The sequence below is a fragment of the Panthera pardus genome, unplaced genomic scaffold (assembly GCF_024362965.1).
Source record: "Panthera pardus isolate Hobbes unplaced genomic scaffold, ASM2436296v1 HiC_scaffold_13, whole genome shotgun sequence".
NCBI classification, from domain to species: Eukaryota; Metazoa; Chordata; class Mammalia; order Carnivora; family Felidae; genus Panthera; species Panthera pardus.
In genome coordinates, this window is record NW_026526688.1 from 52,888,059 (window position 1) to 52,911,908 (window position 23,850).

General features: G+C 51.0%; 1 protein-coding gene across 3 annotated transcripts in view; it reads left to right on the forward strand.

Annotated features, from left to right (window-relative positions):
- GATA4 (GATA binding protein 4) overlaps positions 1-23,850 on the forward strand; it is an 80,144-nt gene that overhangs the window by 14,103 nt on the left and 42,191 nt on the right. For 2 of the 3 annotated variants that reach the window (XM_053901109.1, XM_053901111.1), the window contains exons 1-2: positions 12,546-12,688; positions 16,409-17,536. In XM_053901109.1, the coding sequence (XP_053757084.1) occupies positions 16,921-17,536 (616 nt within the window). In that variant the 5' untranslated portion in view covers positions 12,546-12,688; positions 16,409-16,920. Of the gene's footprint in view, positions 1-12,545; positions 12,689-16,408; positions 17,537-23,850 lie in introns of those variants that run through there. The other variant, XM_053901110.1, reaches the window with a different exon arrangement.

Below are 23,850 nucleotides of genomic sequence, written 5' to 3' on the forward strand. Positions count from 1 at the left end.
CTGGCATTCCCGCCCTTCCACTGTGCAGGACCAGGAATGAACCTCTTGGTATCGGATCTTTGGGGGGCACAGAATGGCACGATTTGGTGCTATCCACTTGGGGACCCCCCTAGGTTACAAACGTTGACGTAAGAAGGTGTCCATTCTCTTCATCTGACAGACAGGAAATTAAAGTTTAGACAAGTTAAGTGATTTGCCTGCGGTCCTGCCACTCGCTGGGTGGAAGTGTCCGGGATTAGAACCCAAGACTTCTGACTCCCAGATCAATGAGCTTTCACCATTGGCTGCCCAGATCCTGCCCTTCCTGGCCTAAGTTGCACTCTCCAATGAGTGTCTTGAGCCACACCAACATCCACTCTCTCTACTAGGCCCCCGAGAAAAGACTGCCTTGTTTTTTGGTTCTTAAGTCTCATCGAACGCAGAAGTAGGGCCCTTTACCTGTCAGGGCTAGCCCGTGCTCCAAGTGGGGAAAACAACAGCGTGTACCCTCTTAGCGCTAGGAGTTAAGTTGTCTCCGGTATTGCCTTACTCCTTTCATCCTTATGAAGTAAAGCGCTTTGCAGGTTACGTTCTCGGTTCTCACGTTAGTGTCACCAACAGAGAAGGTGGCCTTGGGGGCTTTCGCTAGAAAGGCAGAGGAGCTAAGGCACCCTGCCCGGGTTCTGCAGCCCGTCAGGCGCTCCCACATTGGCCGGGCAGGCCTTCTTCTCGTTCCGAGAAGAAAAAGAGGTAAAGCAAGGTGGGAGAAGGAGGAACTGGGAGGAATTAGGAGGGGAGCGCGAGAATGAACTCAGCTCCAGTGTATCCCAAAGGAGCAAGTAAAATGCCTTTGCTGTTGGAAACGAATACTTGCTCAATCAGAAAGTAAGCGTACAAAAATGGGGGAAATGCCACGTGGGGCATCACCAACTTTACCCGTAGGTGTACTTTTCTTTATCTACTTATCTTCTTATCGATCACTGTATACGTTTCTAAAGAACACGAATGGAATAGTCGCCGGTGTCCCGGCTTTTCTCACGCCCCGCGTGGCTGCCGTGAAACTCCTTCTAAACTGTGCTGTACGTGAGACTGGCGGCGGCGGCCGAGTCCCGCCTGGCAGGGCGCGGCCCCTTCGCTCGGGAAAGGCGCTCCTCTCCCCGAGCAGCGCCGGCGGACACCGCGGCCCCGGACGCCCGCGCCGGCCTCGCCCGGGTAAGAGCGGAGGTCCCGGCAGCGGCCGAGCGGGAGAGAGGAGGGGCCCCCAGGGGAGGTGTGCGGCCGCGGCCCCGAGGGCAGGGGTGCGGGGGGCGGGAAGCGCGGCGGCCGCGGGGAGGAAGCGGGCCCCGCGCTTCGGGCGCCAGGCCCCGGAGACGCTTCCGCACCCGCCGCCCCCTCTGCGGAGCCGGGCCGGGGCGCGCCGGAGGGGCGGGCGCGGCCGGCCGGGGGCTGACCCCGAGCGCCGCCGAGTCTGCGGCCGCCGGCCGCGCCGCGCTCGCCTCCTGCCGCCTCGGGTTACGCGGCGGCCGTCAGCGCGCACCTCATCAATAAGGCCTGACAGGCCGCCGGCTCCGCGGCCATCCATCACGCGGGCCCGGCGCGGGCTGCGCGGGCGGAGGCGCAAGGGCACCCGCGCGGGGGGCGGGAGCGGGGGGGGGGGCCGGGAGCCGGCGGCCCCCCCCCCGGAAGAGCCAGACCCGGGATGGGCGGGTGTTCGCCGAGGGGCCGGGGGATTTCGTGCAAGCCCCAAACAGAACCGCGTGGTCGCGGGAAGCATTTGTCTATCAATCAACAAATATTTGACGTTAGTCCACCCCTTAATCCTAGTTGTCTTTTTAGGATGTGTTCATTTGTTTTTAAAGAGCTGTAAGGGAGCTTAGAAATGATGTAGCGCAACCTGTCCATTTCACAGATGAGGAAACTGAGAACCAGGTGGGGCGTGTGGGAGGCTGGACATGCGGGAGGTCACACGACCGGGTGATGGTAGAAACTAGAGCCCACATCGCCTGACCCGGACTCCCAGCCCAGGCGCCGCCGGCCACAGTGGAACTCTGCAGGAGCCATGACCCGTATGCGTGTGTGGCTTCCAATGTATGAAATGGGGGAAGTCGTGCATGTTCTAAGTTTCGTCTGCCTGTCAGTGCAGGAACTATGCAGGGTCCTCACAATCCCTGCTCCCAAGCGAGGCCACCGCATCCCTAGGTCTGCAAAGAGAATAGTTAATGAGGCAAAAGTATGGGGAGTGGGAGACACCTACACATACAAATAATGTAGTTCCTTGAATCTATTTACTTCCTCCTCCCACCTACCCTCCCCCCCCCCAAGGAGTTTACATGGTTTCTCTTCATGCATTCATCTATTTCCAGAACTTTCTCCCCATTGCCTGTTTGCTGGACTCTTTCTCACTGATCTGAATAGTTTGAGTGTAGAGACTTCGTTGTGTTCCTCCTTATATCTCTCCAAAGTTTGCAGGGTGCCTGGCACATAGTATGTGCCAAATGTTTGATCTATGAATTTCAACACTTGTAAGAGAATTTAAATAATTCCAGTTCAGAAGACATCAAGGCTGAAAGAACTATCAGATCATGGTGTTCCTTTCATAAGAGGAAGACTGGTCCACAACCCTGTCCTTGATTTACCTAAGGCTTCCCAGGGGGTAAAGTCGATGCTTGGTGGTTCCCAGGGTTCCCTTCCTTTTTTTTCATTGCCTGCCATCATGCTCTCCTAGTTGTGATTCCTGCGCCCTTTTCACTTCTTTCCTTGCCTTCCAACCTTTTGGTTCTTCCACTGATTAATTAGCAAGCTCTCCAAGGATGGGGATGAGAGTAACAGGGAAATCCACAAAACCAAACTGTTTGCTCTGGTTCTAATAGGAAACAAAATATTTTGTGGGGTTTTGTTCTGTTTTTCTATATTATGGTGTTATGATGGTATTGTTGGTTTTTTAATTCAAGTGAAAAGGATAAGATTAAAGCCCATGGCAATGGGTGTCTGTTAACCTTAACATTATTCATTTTCCCTCCTTGACCACAGTGCTTTGACTGTAGTTGGAAACAAGGATATTATCCACAACTCTGGGAAAGGATAGAAATCAATACACACACTTTTATTGAGCAGGAAATGTAGCAGAGCCGTTCTATGGCCGAGGTAATCAGTGGCACTTGGGTTCCCCTGTGATGTCCACTAGACTATGATTTCTGTAAATACAGGTACAAAGTGTGGTTTTATCTGGCACCAGGCACTCTTTCTTCCCATTACCATCCACCCGATGGTTGCCAATCCATGTGCACATCATAAACTGCAGCTAAGTGTAATGAAAATTGATGTGAGAGTCAGAGTCAAAACAACTTAACCTGCAGAGCTGTTGGGAGGGTTGACTACAATCATGTGCAGGAAAGGCCCCGGTCCAGCAAATGCTTTCCCTTTAGTCCATTCAGAAATACAGCCCTCCTCTCAGGGGTACACTCAATTTTTCAAGGCCAGGCCTTGGCTTCCTCTTGCCTCATGGGACTAGCTGGAGGAAACCCAGTCTGCCTGGGGAGACCGGGCTCTGGTCAGCTGGGTCGCTGCATCCTCCACTGCCAGCAGGTTGCCTGGGAAGTGACTTTGAAATTTCTGAGCTTCTGATGACTGGCTCCAGGACTCTTGGGATGAGAAAACAGAATAACCCATCCTCATGCGCCACCCTCCTTGCAGCCCACTGTGAAAACTGAGTGCAAGTGTGGGACATGTAGGAAGCAGGCACTGGAACTGCCATAGCATTTCCCGTGGATCTGGAGGAAGGATGAGCAATAGGGAGGACCAGCCTTGGAAACTGGATCCTTTTGAAAGAGATGCAAGGCTTTCTTTTGTATATAAATCACTCTTCTGAAGTGTTTTAGGTGGGAGTTGAACATGTACCAGGGATGTGGCGTCTCGCTAAGGACTGGGGATGGCTGCACGCACAGGGGTGGGGGGGGAGGGCAAGGAGAGAGATAAAATAAGGGCTGAAGAATCTTATCCTACCCCAGCCATACTGTTTCCCCCCTGCTTTTCGAGAAAACTAATTTATTGAGATGAAGTTTACTTCCAGTAAATTTATCCTTTTTAGTGTACAGTTCTTTGAGTTTTGACAAACACACAAATGGTGTAACTACTCCCACAATCAAAATATAGAACAGTACCAGCACTCCCCAAAATTCCCTTCTCCCCTTTTGTAGCCACCTCTTCCTCACCCCCCTGCCCCTGGCAACAACCACTGATCTGTTTTCTGTCCCTATGGTTTTGCCAGTGTGACTGTGTCATATGAATGGATTCACTTAGTCTTTTGAGTCTGGCCTCTTTCGTGCAGCCCCAGTGCCCGAGATTCACTCATGTTGCTGCACGTGTTTGCATCTCATTGTCTTTTGTTCCCAAGTAGTATTCTGTTGTGTGGATACATATCCCTGTATCTGTTCCCCAGTTGAGGATCATGTATGTGATTTCAAGTTTGGATCAGTCATGTATACAACTGTAGGGCTTGAAGATCCCAGCAATCCTCTTTTACAGATTAAAGGCTAACTTAGATTTAGCTGTTCTTATCCTGAAGCATACTGGGAACAATACATCTGCTCAGGAGCCACGTTCAACAAGTTTGGGGTGAGGATGTCAGAGTCCCTAACAATAGTGGTATATGGAGGTGTGGGGTGGGGGAGGAAGAGAGCAGAAAATAAAGAAATGAATGAATACATCTGGTGAGGAATGAGTGTGTGCTAACTACTGAAGCAGGGAGGGGTTGGGGGAGGGGAGAGAGAGGGGATGAAAATTTAGGGCTTTTGAAGTGGACTAAAGACATTTCTCACATGGTGATTGAGAAATTGATCACTTTTGATTGATGAGGCTCTGTCTTATACTATCTGCTCTCAGCCTTCTGCCTTATCCCCACCACACCCCCCAAGCAGAGTGGGGACTTCTCCAGAGACTTTGTAAGGGGGTGGGTGGGAGATTCGTTCCCCTCACCAGGGAAAGGCTCCAGCTCCTGAGGTGAGGTGGTAGGAGATGGCCGAGGGAGTATGGGAGGTTAGCAGAGACTCCTGGGGTTAGCTCTGCACCTCCAAGAGTGAAAAGCTCCCCTTCTTCTAGGTGCTGATTATTCCATTTCACTCAGACCTTTGCTTCATGCTCTGTCTCCCTGTAGTTTCTTGCCCTGTGGCAATTTGCTGTTTATTAGTGCTTCTGCTGAAGAGGGCCTGGGGCTGTGGAAGAAAGCAAACTTGAAATCTAGAGCACCTGTGTCTTCCAACCAAACTCACAGATACCAAATGAATGGGGGGGGGGAGTTGAAACTAGTTGAAAAGACAAGGAATGCCAGGGATCTTCCAGTCTTCATACTCTCTCAGGTCAGAGTATAGTACATACCCTTGGAGGGAGATAGATGGGTGTAGTTATTGCAAGCTGCATGCCTCTGCTTTTCTCCTGCTGTTGCAAGAAACCAATTATTTCCAAACAATGAGTACCTCCAAGCCCAGATGGGTGTTACAAGAATGAACAGAGCACTCTCTATGGGCACCTGCTACAACTGTGGGTTGGTGGCACGTAAAGCCACGTTACTGTCCTTTACAGGGAAGCCCAGGCCTGTCTGGAGTGGGTCCTCACAGGCGTGAAGGACCTCAAGGCCTCCAGCCGCCCCCGCCCCGCCCCCCACCCCTGCCGCTGTTTTCGCACTTGGGCTTCGCGCTTCCTTGACACTTTCCTGTCTCTCGCTCTGCCGCGCCAGGTCGCGGCGCCTGCCTGGGCGTCTTCTCCAACTCCGGGTCACCTCGGGCTCCGTGGCCAGGGGAAGGGTGCAGGGGCTGACGGAGGAGGGGGCAGCCTGTGCGGAAACGCGCCCGAGCTGGCGATCGGAACATCACGTCTCTGGTGGCCTCACAAGTCCCCCGATATGTGCGTCGGGGTCTGACAACTGGCAGCGCTCCAGCCGCTGGTGTCCTCGTCACCACCACTGCCCTCCCTGGCAGCTGGGCGGGGGATGGGAGTGGGGGGCGGGGTAAGCCCTCGACTCCGGATTGACCTCTGTCCCTATCTGGTCCCTCTCCTCCGATGGAGGCCTGGCGCTTTCCTTCCCATTTCTCTTGCTGGCTTTTTCTCGAGCTGTCTCTATTTCTGTCGCCAGGTCTCTTGATTCCCATTTCATCTTCTTTCTCTAGATTTGTGCTTTTCTCTCCCATCTTCCCCTCCCTCTTTTCTCTGGTCTCCGTCTTTAATTCCTCTCTGCTCTCTCTGCGTGTCTATTCCCTGCTGTTTTTCCCATAACGCTCCACCATTAATACTCAATATATTTGAATTTTTCATTGTCTGTCTTCCTCTTATAGAATGTAATCTCCTGGAAACAGAGTTTTCTCTATTTTGTTCCATGCTGAATCCGAGTGCCGGGAAAGTTCCTGGCACAGAGTAGGTGCTCAATGAATATGGAAAGGAGGAAGGGAGGAATGCATGAGTGATCCCGTCCCTCTCCGGCTTGCTAAGGCCCCTCTCACTCTCAGTTGCTGCCCCCTACTTTTTCTCTGTGCTCCTCTCGGCCTGCCTTCCCTTGTCTACCTCCCCCCCATTCTCTCCTTTCTCCTGTTTCTGACTCTCTCCATAGCCCCCCTTCATTTTTTCTGGGTCCTAGTGTCTGCCTGGCTCTCTCCATCTTTTCAGGAGTTGTGGGTCTGGGCCCTCCGTGCTCCGGAGACGGTACACCCGGCACCCTTGTCCGTCTTTGCTCTTTGTTCCGGGGAGTCCCTAGGCCTCCCTTGCCAATCGCCACCGCCTCAGCGCCTAATCGGGTTCCTCAGTTTAACTCAACTTCCAAAATCCTGACTGCGCTCCGTGCCCGGAAATCCCTTCTTCCTGCAGATTCCGGAGTCCAGGGACTCCGGGGTTTCCCTAGGGGCAGCCTAGATTTGGGCAGATTTGTAGTTGGCCAGGGTGGGGCTGAGCATTGCAGATAAATGCTCTCCAGTAACCCAGACTGTGCTACTCTCTTGGTGTCCAGCCTGGACCTCAGTGACTTACTTTGTGAACTGGTGGTGACCCTGGGCACCTACTATGTGCCAGGAGACACATTCCCCTTTGAGGGGAGTGCTCCATTCTCCAACTGCCAGCAGCCCTGGGAGATGCCATTAGCAATCCCTTTTGTAGTTTTAATCATTCAACAAACATTTATTGAGCAACTACTGTGTGCCAGCCACAGTCGCGGCCCTCGTGGAGCTTACCTTCTGGGGTGTGTGTGGGGAGGGCTGTGTATAACCAACCACAGATAAATGAATTTATAACTCCAGGGAACATAAGGCCTGTGGATAAAGCAAATTAATATTCTATGTATTCCAAGAACATTTATGGAGTTCTTGTTATGGACTCGGTGTTGTCAGCACTGTAGTTTCTAAAAGTCTCTGCCAGGGAGGGAGTGGGGAGGACCCACAAGTAAACATATTGAGGCCCATGTCACCAAGAGAGATCCCAGAGGTGACAGTTTTGGTCCCCAAAGGGTAGAGGCCCTCCCCTCAGCTCAGAGTCTGCAGGCAAGGAGTCTCCATGGAGCTTGGACAGTGGGTACAGGAAGCTCCCGTTTGCTGCTGTTTTCATAAGGTTCTTGGGTGAGGAGGGAGAGAAGGAGCCAGGCTGGGAAGGGGGAAAGGGGCCTGTGCAAAGGCGTCAGCGTGGCCGCAGTGAGTTGAACGATCCGGGATCCGCAGCCTGCTGGCCCAAGTGCCCGGACTTTCGGGCGCCGCAGAGACTGGGTTTCAGTTCTGCCCTCTGCGGCCCCGGGACCTAAGGAGCGCCCTCCCCATTTAAAAAGTCGCTGGCATCCTTCCCGAATTTAATGAAAATGTGGGGCCTCGTTTTTGTTTTTCTTTCCCTTCCCACGGGCTGTTAGGTTATGAGACACGACCTGCTTTGTTTTAAATTGATTTTAATTTTTAAGTGTCGGGCATATTCATTAAAGCAAATTTAGAAATATTTGAAAAACAAAATGCAGGTTTAAAAAAGTTTCATTATAGATATAAACTCAATATTAACTAGAGTGGAAAAAAGAACTGAGACTCAGGAATCTAGATTCAAGACCTGCTGCCGAGTGCACAGTCTTTGCCACCTGGGACAGGTGACTTAACCTCTCCGGTCTCTGAGTTCCTGTTCCTATGAGACAGTAACACCTTCTCTTCCTCCCTCTCGCTCGTCGATGTTGTTTCCTCGAGAGAAAAAAAATGAAATCTGGGAGCGTTCTATAATCTTGAAATGACTATAAAATATTAGGAGCTGTGCCAAAAACTCCAATCCTCACAGCCCGAAGCACCAAGGAGGCGTTCGCCACGGTCTGTGAGCGACATCATGGCTTCACTTTGCAACACCGAATAGTATTTTTAAAAACAAGACAGAATCGGAAAGCGTTGCTGCCTTTGCTCCGTTACATCTGCCAGCGGGTGATGATCACTTCCTGGGGTGCAGAGCTCGGTTCCCGGTGGGAGGGGGCAAGGGTCTCTAGGTCCCCGACGCCCTTCCCTCCCCGCCCCTCACAAAGAATTCTGGGTGTGGAACACCGGGCTCTAGGAGGGAAAGAAGGTCTCCGTAGCTTTGCAGCTTAATTCGTTCTGCATGTTTGCATCAGCTGAACGGCCCTGCTCCGCAATTTGGTTCTCCCAGCTCCGCCCGCTTGTGGGGGCGTGGGTTTGCCCCGGGAGCAAGGTGGGCCACACGAGCAAGGCCCGGGAGTCGCAGAGGGAGGAGGAAACGTATGGACCCGGTGGGGGAATTCGAGGGCCCTGTGGGGACCGGAGCCAGCCTACGTTCAGCGCGGGTCACTTTGCATGTCTTGTCATGAGCCCTGGCGCTCTAGTCCATAAGAAGCGTCTACATCTGGGAGGGATTCGTTATAAAGGGCGAGGGGAGACTCCTGTCGCCCCTCTGGTTCTCTCTCCCTATGGGGGTCTCTTGTTCCGATTAGAAGACTTTGGGGGCCCCGTGTTTCTTCAGACACGGTTGGTTTTCGGGTGGCTGTCCGCGGAGGCTGATGGCCGCAGGTTGCCAAAAGGTTTACTAACCCAAATCTGAGATTGTGGCACCTGAGGTTGAGCTCCGTTTAAAATAAGCTGGCTCGGCTCCGGCTAGGAAATCCGGTTACCCCGTGAGGGTAGACCCTCGCTGGTGTCACGGTGAATTCCATCGCCCAGTTTATTAACCCTTTTGTTCAGGGAACTAGAGTTCAGCTTCCTCTGTACACTATGTCCAAACACAACTGTACCAGGGTTTGGACCAGCTCATGTCCGGGAGACCTTAGTGGAGCAAGAAAATGCAATCTATTCTTGTGTCCTGGGGAGATTAAAAAAAATTTTTTTTTAATTTACATTCATTTATTTTTGAGAAACAGAGTGTGAGCAGGGGAGGGGCAAAGAGAAAGGGAAACACAATCTGAAGCAGGCTCCAGGCTCCTAGCTGTCAGCACAGAGCCTACTCGGGGCTCAAACCCACGAACCCACGAACCCACGAACAGTGAGATCATGACCTGAGCCGCAGTCGGACGCTTAACCGACTGAGCCATCCAGGGGCCCCGGGGAGACTTTTTGTTTGTTTGTTTTTAAGAGTGCAGTACATCTAAATAATTCTTACTTGTCTAAAATCTCAGGACTTGACTCTTCATTAGACCCAGGCCCTTAGTAAAAAAAAAATTTGCAGTGTCAAATTTTCCCTCTTGACTATGGGAAAGAAAAGAAAAGAGAACGTGAGTGGTGTTGGGCCACCATCCCAGGCCAGCCCAGGGACATGTCCTTAAAAATAGCCAAGACTCCGAACCTCAAAGCACCCCCTCCCCTTCCCAGCGGCCTCCTGAGCTAGAGAGAAGCCTGGGAACTTAGCGGCAGCCGATAAACCTCCTCCAGCCGGCGGGCCAGCGAGGCCTTGAAATGCTCCCCGCTCCTGGCAACGCGCAGCGGCCGGCCGCGGGGGCTCCCGCCTTGTCCTAGAGAGGGGAGAGGGAGGGGGCCGGGCGAAAATGGAGGCAGGGAATGAGGCAAAATGAAACACCCCCAAAGGAACAGATCGCTAGCCAACCACCTTCTGGGCCATCCTTGAGCTGAGCCCTTTGGGGAGAAAATTTGGAGCGCCGGGCCCAGAGAAAAAGGCCACCGGAAAGAGACACAAACTTCTCCATCCCAGGCGCATTCTTAGAATCAAGGAATCTTTCAAGATTCCCAGACCTCAGCACACCTGAAGAGCGCCAGCGGGGTGGGGGGGGGGGCGTGGGTAAAAGAGCTGTCATGTCCCTTGTCAGAAGATTCGCCCCCACCCCGCCCCACAGCCGTGAATCCGGGGTTCCTAGCAAGCGAGCGCTTAAGAAAAGCAGGCTTTTCTATCTAGGGTCTCACAACAGCCACAAAAAGCAGGCAGGGCCTGTTGTGCACCCTTCCTTCCCCCCCCCCCCCCCCCCAGGAGACTGAAGGTCCGAGAGCTCTGGTGTGGGGGCAGTGATGTGGGAGGCTCGCCCCTGGGCACCCAGCTAATGTGAAACTCAGCACACATCCTGCGCTGCTGGAAGAAGTCTGCCTAGGAGTGGCCTGCGTCCTTGGCTTTGGTGAGGACGCTTGGATGGCCAGACGCTAAGCCCCAAGCCCAAGGCTTGTTGCTAAGAAAATTCACTGCCCAGGCCGAAGGCTCGGCGCTGAGGACCGCGTGTGGAAGGCAGCTCTGAGACCTAAGGCATCGCTGGAGCCACAAATCCCCACTGAGAAAAGAAAGGCCAGAACAACTTGCCACTCGACTAGCCCAGACTTTTAACTCTCCAGAAAGCCCTCGTAGGCCAATGGGGATGTTGTTTCAGACTGCGCAGAGATCGAGCACCCTTCTCCACCATTCGGCTGAATATGCGTGCGCCCGCCGAGTGTCCTCCCCCAAACCGCCTCTCCCCAGCTCCAGCCTCCGGGGTCCTCAGAACACCCTCCCTCTTAAGTTCCTAGACACCTGGGATCTGCTGCGCCAAATTCTGCAGAGGCGCTGGCGAGGAGTTGAGGGAAGCTGGAGAAGGGTTCCTAAACACACCGCCCTAAGCTTCCGGGGCTCGAAGGGTCCTGGGCCAGCAGCTCCTAGGGGTGGGACGGGGAGGCGTGGGTGCGTCCAGCCGCAGCGCAGACCTTACGTCGCTCCGCCGGGCGCCTCAGTTTTCTCTCCTAGGCTCCGGCCCCTCTGGACCTCCGAACGTTGAGCTCAGGAAAGAGAACTCCCCGCGCAGCCGCGCTCAGTCCTTCCTCCGGGATTTTCCTGAGAATCCCCACGAGTTGGCCACGATCCCTGTGGGGTTTTCCTTCCAATCAGCCCTGCGTCCTACCCTCGTCCTCAGCGCTCAGGTTGCCCTCGCGCAGGCCAGGAATCCACCACTGATTACCAACAGCTGAAGCTGGCGTAGCCCCTTACCCTTCCTTCGCAGACGCACAAGTTTCGTGTAGGATGGTACCCCGGCCCCCTCCCGACCCCTCTAATCTGGTATGAAAAACCTGCTCTAGGGAAAGAAACTCGGCCTTAGTGGGGCGGGGTGGGGGGAGTTTAACCGAAAGGGTGAGAGCCACCGGCCGGGTGTTATCTGGGGCTGAAGGCTGCGGTAATCGATGGGTTATTTTTACGCGGTAATAGGGCCCTGTGATTGCTCTATTAACCTTTAGACCTGTCTGAGGGACTCTCCGGATCGCAGCCCCGCTGAGCTGGGGCCTCTAGGCACTGACGCCGACTACAGACTCAGGCCTGCCACCCTCCCCGCCCCCAGTCCTAGGGAGGGGGCTGAGCCTTGGAAGAGCCCTCTCGGCTGGGAAAGCCTGCTCCCGCTGGACTGCCAAGCCTCCCAGGACCCCGCCACGTCCCTAGGATTGGTGCAGCGGCGCCGAAAGCTGCTGGGAAAACGGAAAGATCTGAAGGGAGGAGGCCACAGGAGATGGGAAGCGTCGCCAGGAAGGGGTGCACGTTTGCATAAATACATAAAACTGAGGGCTGGAGGGCCGCCTTGCGGACTCCCCAGGCTGCTGGGAAGGCGGAAGGGAAACTTTGGTCTCTGCGCTCTGACTTGAGTGGGCGAGTCCCAGGTTTGGTGTCTTTTCCACCGGCACTTCGGGGCTAGCAGGAACCCCGCTATCCATTACCTCCTGGAGACTCGCAGCTAGCCGGGCACCCCTGGTAACCCTGTGCTACACAGCCGATCAGGGGTCTCGCCCAAAAGGTCACCTTCCCGTCTATCAGCGCCGCCCCTTGCCCCGCGAGTCCTGGGCTGGGGCTGGACCAGGACCACCGGGAGGCGGGGTGGGGGGGTGGGGTGGAGGGAGGAGGTGGGGGGGGGACTCCTGAATAAAGCCGACCCTGGGCAAAACTGCAAACCGGATTGACCTCTGGCAGGGCGGTGGGTGAAGCCCTGCGCTCCGACCGGTGGCACTTTAGCATTTTCCGAGATCCGAGCGCCTGGACTTTGCCTGCTGGGGGAGTCTTTTGAACAGCCCCGAAGCCCGGCGCCGAGCGGAGGTGCAGCCTCTGCGGCGCACCCCCGCCCCCGCCCTTGCACGTGACTCCCACAGGCCAGTCAGCGCTCGGGAGCTGGAGCGCAGGGGCGAGGGGACTAGCGCCGGGAGGTGGGGGACTCGGAGGCGGCCGGCACAGTGGCCGCGAGAGGCACCGCCGCTGCCAAAGCTCCCAGGGCGCTCAGGGGAGCGTGCGCCGGCCCTCCAGGAAGCTCAAGTCCCGCCAGGTACTGCGTTTTCTGTCTTCTCCTTGCTCTTTCCCACCGTTTGAGAAACCCAGAGCTCCTCCGCGCTTGTTTGCCTGGGAGTGGAGAGGTAACTAGTGGGTGGAAAGGAGACGTTGATCACTCCCTCCTCCCCAAACTGGCCAAAGCCCGCTAAACTTTTCGCTTTGGCTTAACAGCTTCTTTAAAGCAAAGTTAAGATTTGCGGGGAAAGCGGAGAGGGATATTCGAAGTGCTTTTGGATTTTGTGTGTGTGTGTGTGAACTTGAACGTTTTTAATCCCTGCCCCAGCGTATATATTCTCCAGCCCTTGTTTGCACCTCCCCAGGCCAGGGCCTGGATGGTGATGATGGCCGTGCGGAATCACACTGATCAACTGACCCGGGACAGGTCGCACGGAGGGACTCAGGCGAGGAGTGTCGCCGGTCGGTGACTCCGGGGACTCAGAGTGGCTGTGGGAGGCTGCGTAACTGGGCCTTGGGCCCCGGGGAGGCGCTTCGAAGCCGGGAATGGCTACTTAGCCCCCGGACGTTTTATGCCCTTCTGGCCAGCCTTCTAGCCTTCCTGACTGGGGTCCAGAGAGTCAGAACGCCACCCACGAAGCTAACAACCCCACCCACCCACACTGCTTCTGGGTAAAAGTAGCTGAAGGCCGGAACCCGGGAGGAAGGCAGTGACGTTCCTCCGCTGGCCACGGTTAGCTGCCCGATCCACAGTATTATGTCCCTTGGCTTTGGGTTGGGGGGTCCTTCAGGTAGGAGGAGGATGCCCGGATGGTGAACTGCCACCAGGTTGAGGGAACGAGGAGGCCTTTCGGTTGGGGAGCAGGGTGGAGGACCCAAGGCTGGAGGGATTTGGGGCCGCACGGATGGCTTTTCGGGGAAGGTTGGGGAAGCGCCGAAGGCAAGTATTTCCTGTGTTTCTCAGAAATGGAATGGACAGCCAAGAGCAGGTTTCAGGCTTTTAAAGTAGGGTTTCATTTGGGATAACGGAGTGGTGCCTCCTCCCCCCTCCTAAACTTCTGAGTCTCCACGTTCCCCAGCAGCGGACAGCTATATTACTGCTGGCTAGTGTGTGCGTTCGTGTGTGACAGTTTTCTGCGCAGCAGGCCGAGAGTGAAGGCGAGAGGCTGAGCCCAAAGAGCAGGAGTGACCTGTAAATAAACACAGACATTAGGGCAAGTTTTCGATTCTCCCACTATCAGAAATAGATCGGAAAAGGGCCGTGGGCTAAATCACGAAGAAAGCATCTCCTATTTGGTCTGTGAATTGGAGGTGAACCGAAATGAGTGATCTGGAGGAGAGTGAAAAATTGGGGATCAGGCCTGAGTCCCCATGATGAGGCCAGATCTCTTCTGCCATTCTCAGTAGCTCTCTCTGCTTCCTCCACGGCCAGATGCCTGAACCGAGGCTTAATAACAGAAGCAAGCAGAATTTCTTGTCTTTTCAGAAAGGTGTAGAGGGGTATTTTCTCCACCTTCTTTTGTTCAGTAATCCAATGCCCAGGTAATGTACCAGCCATTTTAAAAAGGCCGAGAATTTAGTAAAGATGAGTGTTAGATTTATGGCATTTTTAGCATTTACATTTTAAAGCTGGTAAATTAGCATCTGTGTGTAAGTTGGCTTGCAAAATTATAAATCTTCCTTCTCTGCAGTTATGTGAGAAAAAAGTATGATGTTATGCATTAGAACTACAGAAGTTGAGTATTACAGAAAATACAATGAAATAGGTGAACTATTTTATTTAAAAATTAAATCCTGAATATTTTATCAAGGTAAGCCTATGTGTTTACTTATTGAAGCGCACAGATTCCTATAAGTTACTAATTTTTTGCCTTCATTTTCAAAGAGTGAAGTTGGTGATTTCAGATAAAAAATTTTTTGTAATATTTTAGTTTTAAGTAATCTCTATACCCAACTGTGGGGCTCGAACTCACAACCCTGAGATCATGAGTTGCATGCTCTACTGACCGAGCCAGCCATGTGCCCCTCAGATCAAATTTTTTGTATCTACCCTCTAGCCAAACTTCTTCCTGGAAGGAAATGTCCAACAAACCAATAATTTGTTGTATAGTTTTGAAAGCAAATAATAAACCATCTAGAAGTTGACATGTGACTATAGAATACAGTTCTATTAACTCCATTATCATTAGTGATGTTGCAAAGATGGTTAAAAGCATTATATAGGTATATCAGATGTAGTGTAGATTAGATTTTCAGAATTTTTTACAATAATTAAGATGACCATTCATTATAGTATGATTATATCTGAGGCATTGTCTTATGGTACATTAGAGATCTGTAATAATAATAACAATAGCCAACAATTATATAGAACTTTGTACCTGTTACAAGTTTTATAAAACCCTATTATACTTGCTTTACATATATTAGTTTACAATCCTTACAGTCCTCACCATGACTCCACAAGATAGGTACCTTTAACATTTGCATTTTTGCAAATGAGGAAACTGAGGCACAGAAGTTAAGTAATGTGTCTAAAGTCATTTATTCAGTAAGTGACAGAGCCTGGGTTTAGTATAATAAAGGTCAATTGATGTTTTTGTAATTCTGTGGCAATGAAAAAGAAACCAGTGTTAAAAAGTGGCTGTCTCTTAAGGAGACAAGCGGGAATGTAGTGGTCAGCCTCAAATCCCTGGAGACCCACGGATTCTGTCCCCCAGCTCCTTTAATTGTACTTTGATCTTTGGCAGGTTTCAAAACTTTACGATGCTTCAGTTCCCTCTTTTGTAAAATGAGGAGACACACTTTTATTTGAGGAGCTGTGGAGAAAAAAAAGACCTGAGACAGAGCAGGTGCTTCAGAACACTGAGCTCTTATTTTATCAGAAAAATTGCCTGAGAAAATAGAAACACAGGATACAAGGGCATAACCAAGCCCTACGAACTGTTCTTCCCCTTCAGTTTGTCATTGGTGTTCTGATTTCCCTCCACGGGTGGACCAGTGATTCTATATGGGAAAAAACCCATTCAGTGAATCTGAATGGTCCAGTGAGTAGTTCCACAAAGTGAATTGTACATTTCCCTCACTATTCCGGTTTTAATATCCAATCTGCAAAATCACTAAAATATAACTATTTGCCAGAAACAAATGTCTCGTCTGATTTGACTTCCATATGGTAGTGTGGATGGATAAGAGATTTCACAATCCTTTTCACAGAGATTTAGCAGACACTATGCTCATGTGTAAACATTTAGACTCTACCTCTAGTTTTAATAAAAAGATTGCAAACAAAATTTTCTTAAGTTGCTGGTTTTTTTAAAGTTTGTCATTGTGTTTCATGGGCAATCTAAAGTTTTTTCATGGCCAGGGACGCTTAGGGTTGGGTCGGGGAACAAAGATGAGCGATATTTCTTGGGTCCCAGGCATTCCGGCGAAAACTGAAACCCTTAAACTTATCTGTGACAAGAGTCTTTCCTGACAAGCAATACCAAAAAAAATTGACTAGGTCACAGTCAATAATTACATGTCTAATAACCGTGAAGCCCCACTTCTCTAAGGCTCCCCTGCCTAGGCTTCCCTGGGGCAGTCAGACCCCGCGGGCTGAGAAAAACAAAGACCGCAGCTTCCTTCGGAACTTCGTGGCCTCCAAGGCTGGGCGCCGAAAGTGGCGATTTCTTTGGTTTGCGGTGCGGGAGAAGCAGCCGAGCACAAGGAAAGTGGGCTCCGGGTGAACTTGTGTCCCTTTTTGTCGTTCTTCTAGGACCGCGGCTGCGGCGAGGAGGACAGGAGCCAACCCAACCCTCCGCATCGGAGCCAGCCTACCGCACCCAGAGCCGGAGTCTGCGGGTGTCCTGAAGAGGGTGCGCAGCCACAGCCACCGGCGTGACCCGAAGGCCCGTGCCCCGTACCGGCGCCCAGGCACTACCCCGTGTCTTCTGCCACTCGTGTAGGCGCTCAGGACCTCTAGGCCCTGGGGTAGATCCCGCCCCTTCTCCAGCACCTCCGGGAAGAACCAAAAGTTCAATTTGGGATTTTCCTGTAAACAAGAGCCTAGAGTGTTTTGCTCGATGCTGGATTTAATACGTATATATTTTTGAGGGATTTGCATTTTTACTTTTGATTTTGGATCTTCATTTACGTGACAGCCGTCACCTGTATATTATTATTATTATTATTATTATTATTATTATTATTATTATTATTCTCTCCCCGCCTTGCGCCTTGACTCGCGAGTGAGAGAGAGGACTCGGAGGCGGAGAGCTCCCAGAGGCCATGTACCAGAGCTTGGCCATGGCCGCCAACCACGGCCCGCCTCCCGGGGCCTACGAGGCGGGCGGCCCTGGCGCCTTCATGCACAGCGCGGGCGCTGCCTCGTCTCCCGTCTACGTGCCCACGCCGCGGGTGCCCTCCTCGGTGCTGGGCCTGTCCTATCTCCAGGGCGGAGGCGGGAGTGCCGCGTCCGGAGCCACCTCTGGCGGCAGCTCCGGCGGGGCCCCGGCGGGCGCCGGGCCCGGAACCCAGCAGAGCAGCCCGGGCTGGAGCCAGGCGGGGGCCGAGGGAGCGGCCTACACGCCCCCGCCTGTGTCCCCGCGCTTCTCCTTCCCGGGAACCACCGGGTCCCTGGCCGCCGCCGCCGCCGCCGCAGCCGCCCGGGAAGCCGCGGCCTACAGCAGTGGTGGCGGAGCGGCGGGCGCGGGCCTCCCCGGCCGCGAGCAGTACGGGCGTGCGGGCTTCGCAGGCTCCTACTCCAGCCCCTACCCAGCCTACATGGCCGACGTGGGCGCGTCCTGGGCCGCGGCCGCCGCCGCCTCCGCCGGTCCCTTCGACAGCCCGGTGCTGCACAGCCTGCCCGGCAGGGCCAACCCCGCCGCTCGACACCCCAACCTCGGTGAGTACTGAGCGCAAGTACCCGGGCCCGTTGGCTCCCGGAACAGGCTGTCCCGAACACTGCTTGGGGCGTTTAATTTTCCACAAGTGTGCGTATGGTGGGGAGCGGTGGGGAGGGGGCAGGATGCGTGAATTTCCAAGGAAAGGAAAGTGGAAGACAAGCTGGTGGCCGCGGCACGTTTGGTGGTGGTGAAGGTCACAGCCCCAAGAAGCCCATATTCTGTTAGGTGAGGGCAGGCCTGCTTCCTAAATGCTTTTCTGAAAGAGAGAGGACTGCAGGGTGCAGGGTCTGAGTGTGTCCCCAAGCAGCCCCGACGTCGGGTATGTCTGTGCGCTGGGTAGGTGAGCGCTGGCGGCCGACAGGCTCCACGAAGAGCTGGGAGGAGCAGCCCCGGCAGCCCTTGATGGACAGCACTAGCAGTCGCGGGGTTTCTGTTCGCATTTCCTCTCGGCCCTCCCTTAGGGTCCTCAGCAGGGAACTGATTACATTGGCTAGGGCCCAAGATCTTCTGGGCCATTTGGCGGCCCAGTTGGAAGATCCTTCGGAGTGGCAGATGATTTTCCTGTCGGGATTTCACACCTGGAACAAAGGAGGGACTGGAGCAGCGGAGATGGGTTGAACGGAGGCTAGCACCTTGTGGGTGCCTCGGGGCCACGGCGTTCTGTGCACTTATTGTGCACTGCGGCTGGTATGCCGCCGCACTTGTGAGGGGTGCACTGAAAGCGCATGCCTGGTCAGCGTCCAGGAACTCGGGAAGCGCAGAGGGGCTTCTTTGTAAGACCTGACTTAAATAGACACTTTGCAGCAGCTTCCGTAAGTGGAGCGTCTTCTTGTTCGGAGGGCCGGGGTTAGAAATAATCTAACGGGCACGACTAAATATTTCCTGTGAATGTCAGACCCGGCAAGGACGGCAAGCCTGTGCTACCCCGCTCCGATTTACAGTTGAACAAAATGAAGCCTGAGAAAAGGTCCGGGTGCTTTGCGCAGGGAGAGAAAAGGAAGTGGCAACCACTAGTTCAAAATGGAAAAAAACAAAACAACACCTCTGGTCTTGTCGAATTTCAGGAAGGGACAGGATCGGGTTGGTTGGAGATGGCTTCTGGCGGGGAGGTGAAGTCCAGACCCGAGAAACAAAGTTAACGTTTACTGACTACCTACTAAGTGCTAAATCTTTTCGCATTTGTTCTCACTTTGAAGAGTAAAGCCTGTCCCTCCCAGGTTTCCAGTCTTAAGCTGGCTCCGAGAAGGGTCCCGGCTTTGAAGAGTTTTTTAAATTATCCTCTGACCCTGGGTGGCCAGGGAAGGTCCCCAGGGGGGTGCAGCCAAATACACATCCCAGGTAAACTGATTAACCGTGGAAGTGGCGCCGGGGCTGGGTCTATAGCTCCTAGTTTCCCCCTCCCCCTCTCAGGGGAGCCAGACGGCACCCCCTGGGGGAGGAGGGGCAACTGGCTCCGGAGCCTTTCGGGAGGCCCAGAGTGAGATAGCTGGCCTGAAGTATCTCCATACAATGGCAGCTCGAGGTGGGCGTGTTGGGGAGGGGGTGGGGCACTGTGGCCCCGCGTTCTCGAACTCTTGCGTTCTCTCTGAAACTCTAAGAGCGCACTGTACCCACTGTATGCTAGCCAGTTTGACAATAAATTATATTAGAAATAAAACTTTCTTTAGAACTTATGTTTTAAAACAGGGAGAAATGGTCCCTCCCCATAGTTCTGCTTTTTGAACTTGTGGGAGGGAGTGGAGAGGTTGCTTTCTAACCCCTATCACCTGGAGTCAAAAGACAAAGATGGAGGATGCTTTTCTGATCAGGAGAGTTACAACCGCAACAATGTTAAAAATACACACACACACACACACACACACACACACACACACACACACACTGTGTGAATGCACACAGTACTTAAATTCTAAAATGTAACCCATACCAGCTAGGAAGGTGCTGAAGTCAGTAATGTTTCCCAAATTAAAGGATCAACAAATGGTAAGCTGACCTCCACGGAGCACCTCGTCATGGAGAAGTGTGGCCTGTCTTCCCAGTACTCTGCTCTGTGCCATTGGTTCAGGAGGTCCCACCTGAAGACAGCCCTTGGGTCTGGCCTAGCAGCTGGATTGGCTCGCCTGGACAGAGCCAAGTGTGTTAAATGGTCAAGTCAGGAAAGCTTCCCTGTTATCTTTGTGAGGGAACATGAGGCATGCAGAGCATGTTGGCATGCACGTCTTCAGCGTGTTCTGCAGGTGGCACTTACATAAAAGCCAGCTAAGTTAAAAGCAGTGCATGTAAATAAATATGCTTTTTATATATGTCCCTCCTATCACATGGACCCTCCTGTAAATGCCTGGTAGCTGTCTCAAGGACCAACACTGGCACATTAGCTGATGCTGAGTGATAGGAGCATGGTGATAAGTGATTACTGATTCCATGAGATTTATCGAGAGCTTGCTGTATGGAGCTGCCATTGGACTCTCAAACGGTAATACAGTGTGGTGGTATGGGACAGGCAAGCCTGGATTCCATTCCAGGTACCCTTGTGATCCTGGGCAAGTTACTTACCTCTCAGTTTCCTCTCTTGTTCTATAAAATGTGATAATCATAACTGCTTTCGGTGTTGTCTTAAATTCGAAAAATAAGGCAGTGTTTGTGAAGTAGTTGGTTTTGGCTCCTCATAAGTGATGGCTATTTTATTAAATAGCTACTCACTATCATGCAGAGGGATGTATTTTTCTGATTTTCTTAGGACTGAGGGGTTTCCCAGGACTTGGGATTTTTAGTGCTAAACCTAGGACAGTCCCCAATAAATGGGGATGGTTGGTCACCCTAAAGACATGAAAATGGGTAAATGACCCAGTAACATGCTGCAGGAATGAGCTGAGAGAAAAGGAGAGAAGACAGAAGTGGTTCTTTCTTCTGTCTAGGAATCTGGAAGTCTTCACCCAAGTGGTGCCATCTGCATTTGGTCTGGAAGGGTAAATAGGAGTTTGCCAGGAAAAGCCAGGCACCTGCTTTTTGAAAAAAAGGAAAAAAGTTATACCCTCATTTGCCATCACATTTTGTGGTACCATGAAATGACCCAACACAGCTTGGTTTTTGTGTAAATAATATATTTACGACCAGAGGTAAAACCACAGAGACTAACTCACTCTTCACCTCAGAAACTGCTTTCAATTTCAATGAAGAGAACTAAGAGAACAGCTTTATTTTTTTCATGAGGTATTAATTGCCTCAGTTTTAATAAGAGTTAGTATCTTATGTTGGTTACTGGAAAAGACAAAAATCAAAGTGATGAAAGCTACCAAGGGCCTCAATAAAGACCTGCACTTAGGTTGAAAGGAATTATTCTGCCTTGACGGCAATGTATATGAACTTCAATTCATTCCAAGTTCAATATGAACCTGACCCTGAAACAACTGTTGAAATCATTAATGAGGCTGCATTAATGGAATTATGTGACCTTACTGAGGGCAGGTACAGAGTCTTACTCATATTTAAGTGCCAGGCACATGCTGAGCACTTGGCAAATATTTATTTGAGTAGAGATCTAGGAGGTACTCACCACAGTACTCAGCCCAGGTCAACACACACACACACACACACACACACACACACACACACACACACACACACAGTGGCTGCTTCAGAGGTCCACTGGAGAGCCTCTGGGTACAGTGAGCAGGGTGGGAGAGGGTTCTGCAACCCTTGTGACCACCTGCGCGCTCCCCCCCCCCCCCCCCAGAACTGTTTAGGGAGGAGAAGTCACAGGGTGGTTGAGAGAGAGAGAAGGACCGTGTAAAAAAACCTAAAAGGTACTTTAACGTTTAAAGGCCTTTTATTTAACGTTGTGTTCCTCCAGGCGAGCGGACATTAGGTTTGGCAAGAACACTTTTTCACACGTGATTGTAGTTGTTGAAATGGAATATGGAATCTGGAATATGACTTATCTTAATAACACCCCCTGGGCACTGAAAGCGCTTAAGGAGGTATGGTGTTGCCATCTGCCAGTGGAGCTGGGCAGGGAATTTCTTGCATTTCAAGGGCTAGGGTCCATTGTTTGTGTGCACATGAAATGGCTAGAGCAGGTAAGATGACTGTCTCCTTTTAAAGAACCCAATGAGGGTAGTTACGCAGGTGTATCAATTTTTCAAAACTCAGGATGGAAATGTACTATTCAAATGAGCATGGGGGCGCCCAGCTGGCTCAGTGGGAAGAGTCTGTGACTCTTGATCTTGGGGTTGTGGGTTTGAGCCCCATGTGTGATGCAGAGGTTGTTTAAAAATAAAATCTTTAAAATAAAAAATAAAAAAGCAGGAGTACTTTTTTGTATGTACATTATACCACAATAAAGTTGACTTTTATATTAATGCTTGCAAATATTTAAGGCAGAAAGGGGACAATGGGAATTATGTGTAAATATGCGATGAAGGAAATAGCATTGTGGTAGATGTTACTGGAAAGCTGTGAAAATATGTTTTATTATGAAATAATTCCTTTGGGTAATAAAGAAACAAGCAATTATAATATTATCAAAGGATCTCAAAATTGTTAAATAATTTTAAGGGTTAAAAAAATAACACAGTGAAAAAATGTATATCACCCAGTGTTACCCGAATGGTTTCTTTAAAAGCTTTGCCTCATTTGTGGTGTTTCGAGAGTTTGTTTATTATATAGGTTGGTAGGAAACTCTAAAGTGTTTTCTGGATCTTCTGGGGACTGCTTATCAATTAAGCCAGTTTCTTTCAGAGCCAGTTCATTTATGTAGGGAACTTTGTGAGATCAACTCTTAAGTAGCTTGTTTGGCCACAGAATGATTTGTCAGTCTTTGAGAAAACCAAAGTTGTTTAACTTTCCGGTTACCACCCTGAGCAGGTCAGTCCGAGTTGGGGCTGGTCTGTGGTGCTAGATTGAGGACCAATTAAATGGGGAAGGTGTGTGTGGGGTGGCCAGGGGTGTGTCACTGCTTCCAGTGAGATCTGTCACCTGCCCAATTGTGTCCCATCAAAAGGTCAGGCCACATTTGCTAGGCACTTTCTTTCTAAGCACTCAGGTGGAATGATGCACAGGAGACAGTTTTAGATAACACTTTCTTCTGTATCCTTTCCTTTTTTTTTTTTTTTTAAACTCTAATGAGCTAAGAAAACAAACATACTCAGAGGTGTAGGGAAACAGGAACTCTGATACCTGTGGGTGGGAGTGTAAATTGGTACAACCTTTCTGGAGAGCCCTTGATGGTATCCAACAAATTACAAAGTAGATACCCTTGACCCAGAAATTTAATTTCTAGGAATTTATTCTGCAAATGTACCGGCACAGTTACAGCCCTGTTTGTAATAACAGAAATTGGAAATAACCTAAATGTGCATTATCAGGGGAGTGTTTGTATACATACTGTATGTGCAAACAATAGGATATCACATAGGCTTTAAAAATTAGGAAATTCATTATGTAATGGTAATAGAGTTGTCTCCAAGAGAAGTACAGGATATGTATATTGCATGTTACTTGTGTAAAAAAAAAAAAAAAAAAAGAGAAGGGGGAAGAGGTGCCTGAGTGGCTTATTCAGTTAAGTGTCTGACTTTGGCTCAGGTCATGATCTCATGGTTTGTGGGGTTGAGCCCCACACTGGGCTCTGTGCTGACAGCTCAGTGCCTGAGCCTGTTTCATATTCTCTGTCTCCCTCTCACTCTACCCCCCCCCCTCAAAAATAAACAAACATTAAAAAGAGAAGAAAGGAGTGTATGCATTTGAACATATTTAATTTATCTTTGGAAATATTTGCAAGGAATTTGTAACGTCATTTGCCCATGGAAGGGATAACTGGGTAGGTGAAAGATAAGGGTGGGGAAAGCATTTTTACCACATATGCCTTAGAGCCTTTTGAATTTTTAACCAACTTAACCACTTTTTAATAGTCACTTCTATGCTTCTTTATTAGCCATTTAAATAATAAGAAAATATATTTAAAATATAGGGAAGTTAAAAAAATATAGGGAGGTTAAGGTTAAGTTTCATTTTATTTTTTATTATTTAAAAATGTTTTAATGTTTATTTTTGGAGAGATAGAGAGACAGAACACGAGTGGGGGAGGAGCAGAGAGAGAGGGAGACACAGAATCCGAAGCAGGCTCCAGGCTCTGGGCTGCCAGCACACGGCCCTATCTATGTGAGGCTCGAACCCATGAACTGTGAGATCATCACCTGAGCCAAAGTCAGATGCTTAACGGACTGAGCCACCCGGGCATCCCTAGTTTTATTTCATTTTATTCTTTACCGTCTTAGCCATTTTTAAGTATACAGTTCAGTAGCGTTAAGTGTATTCA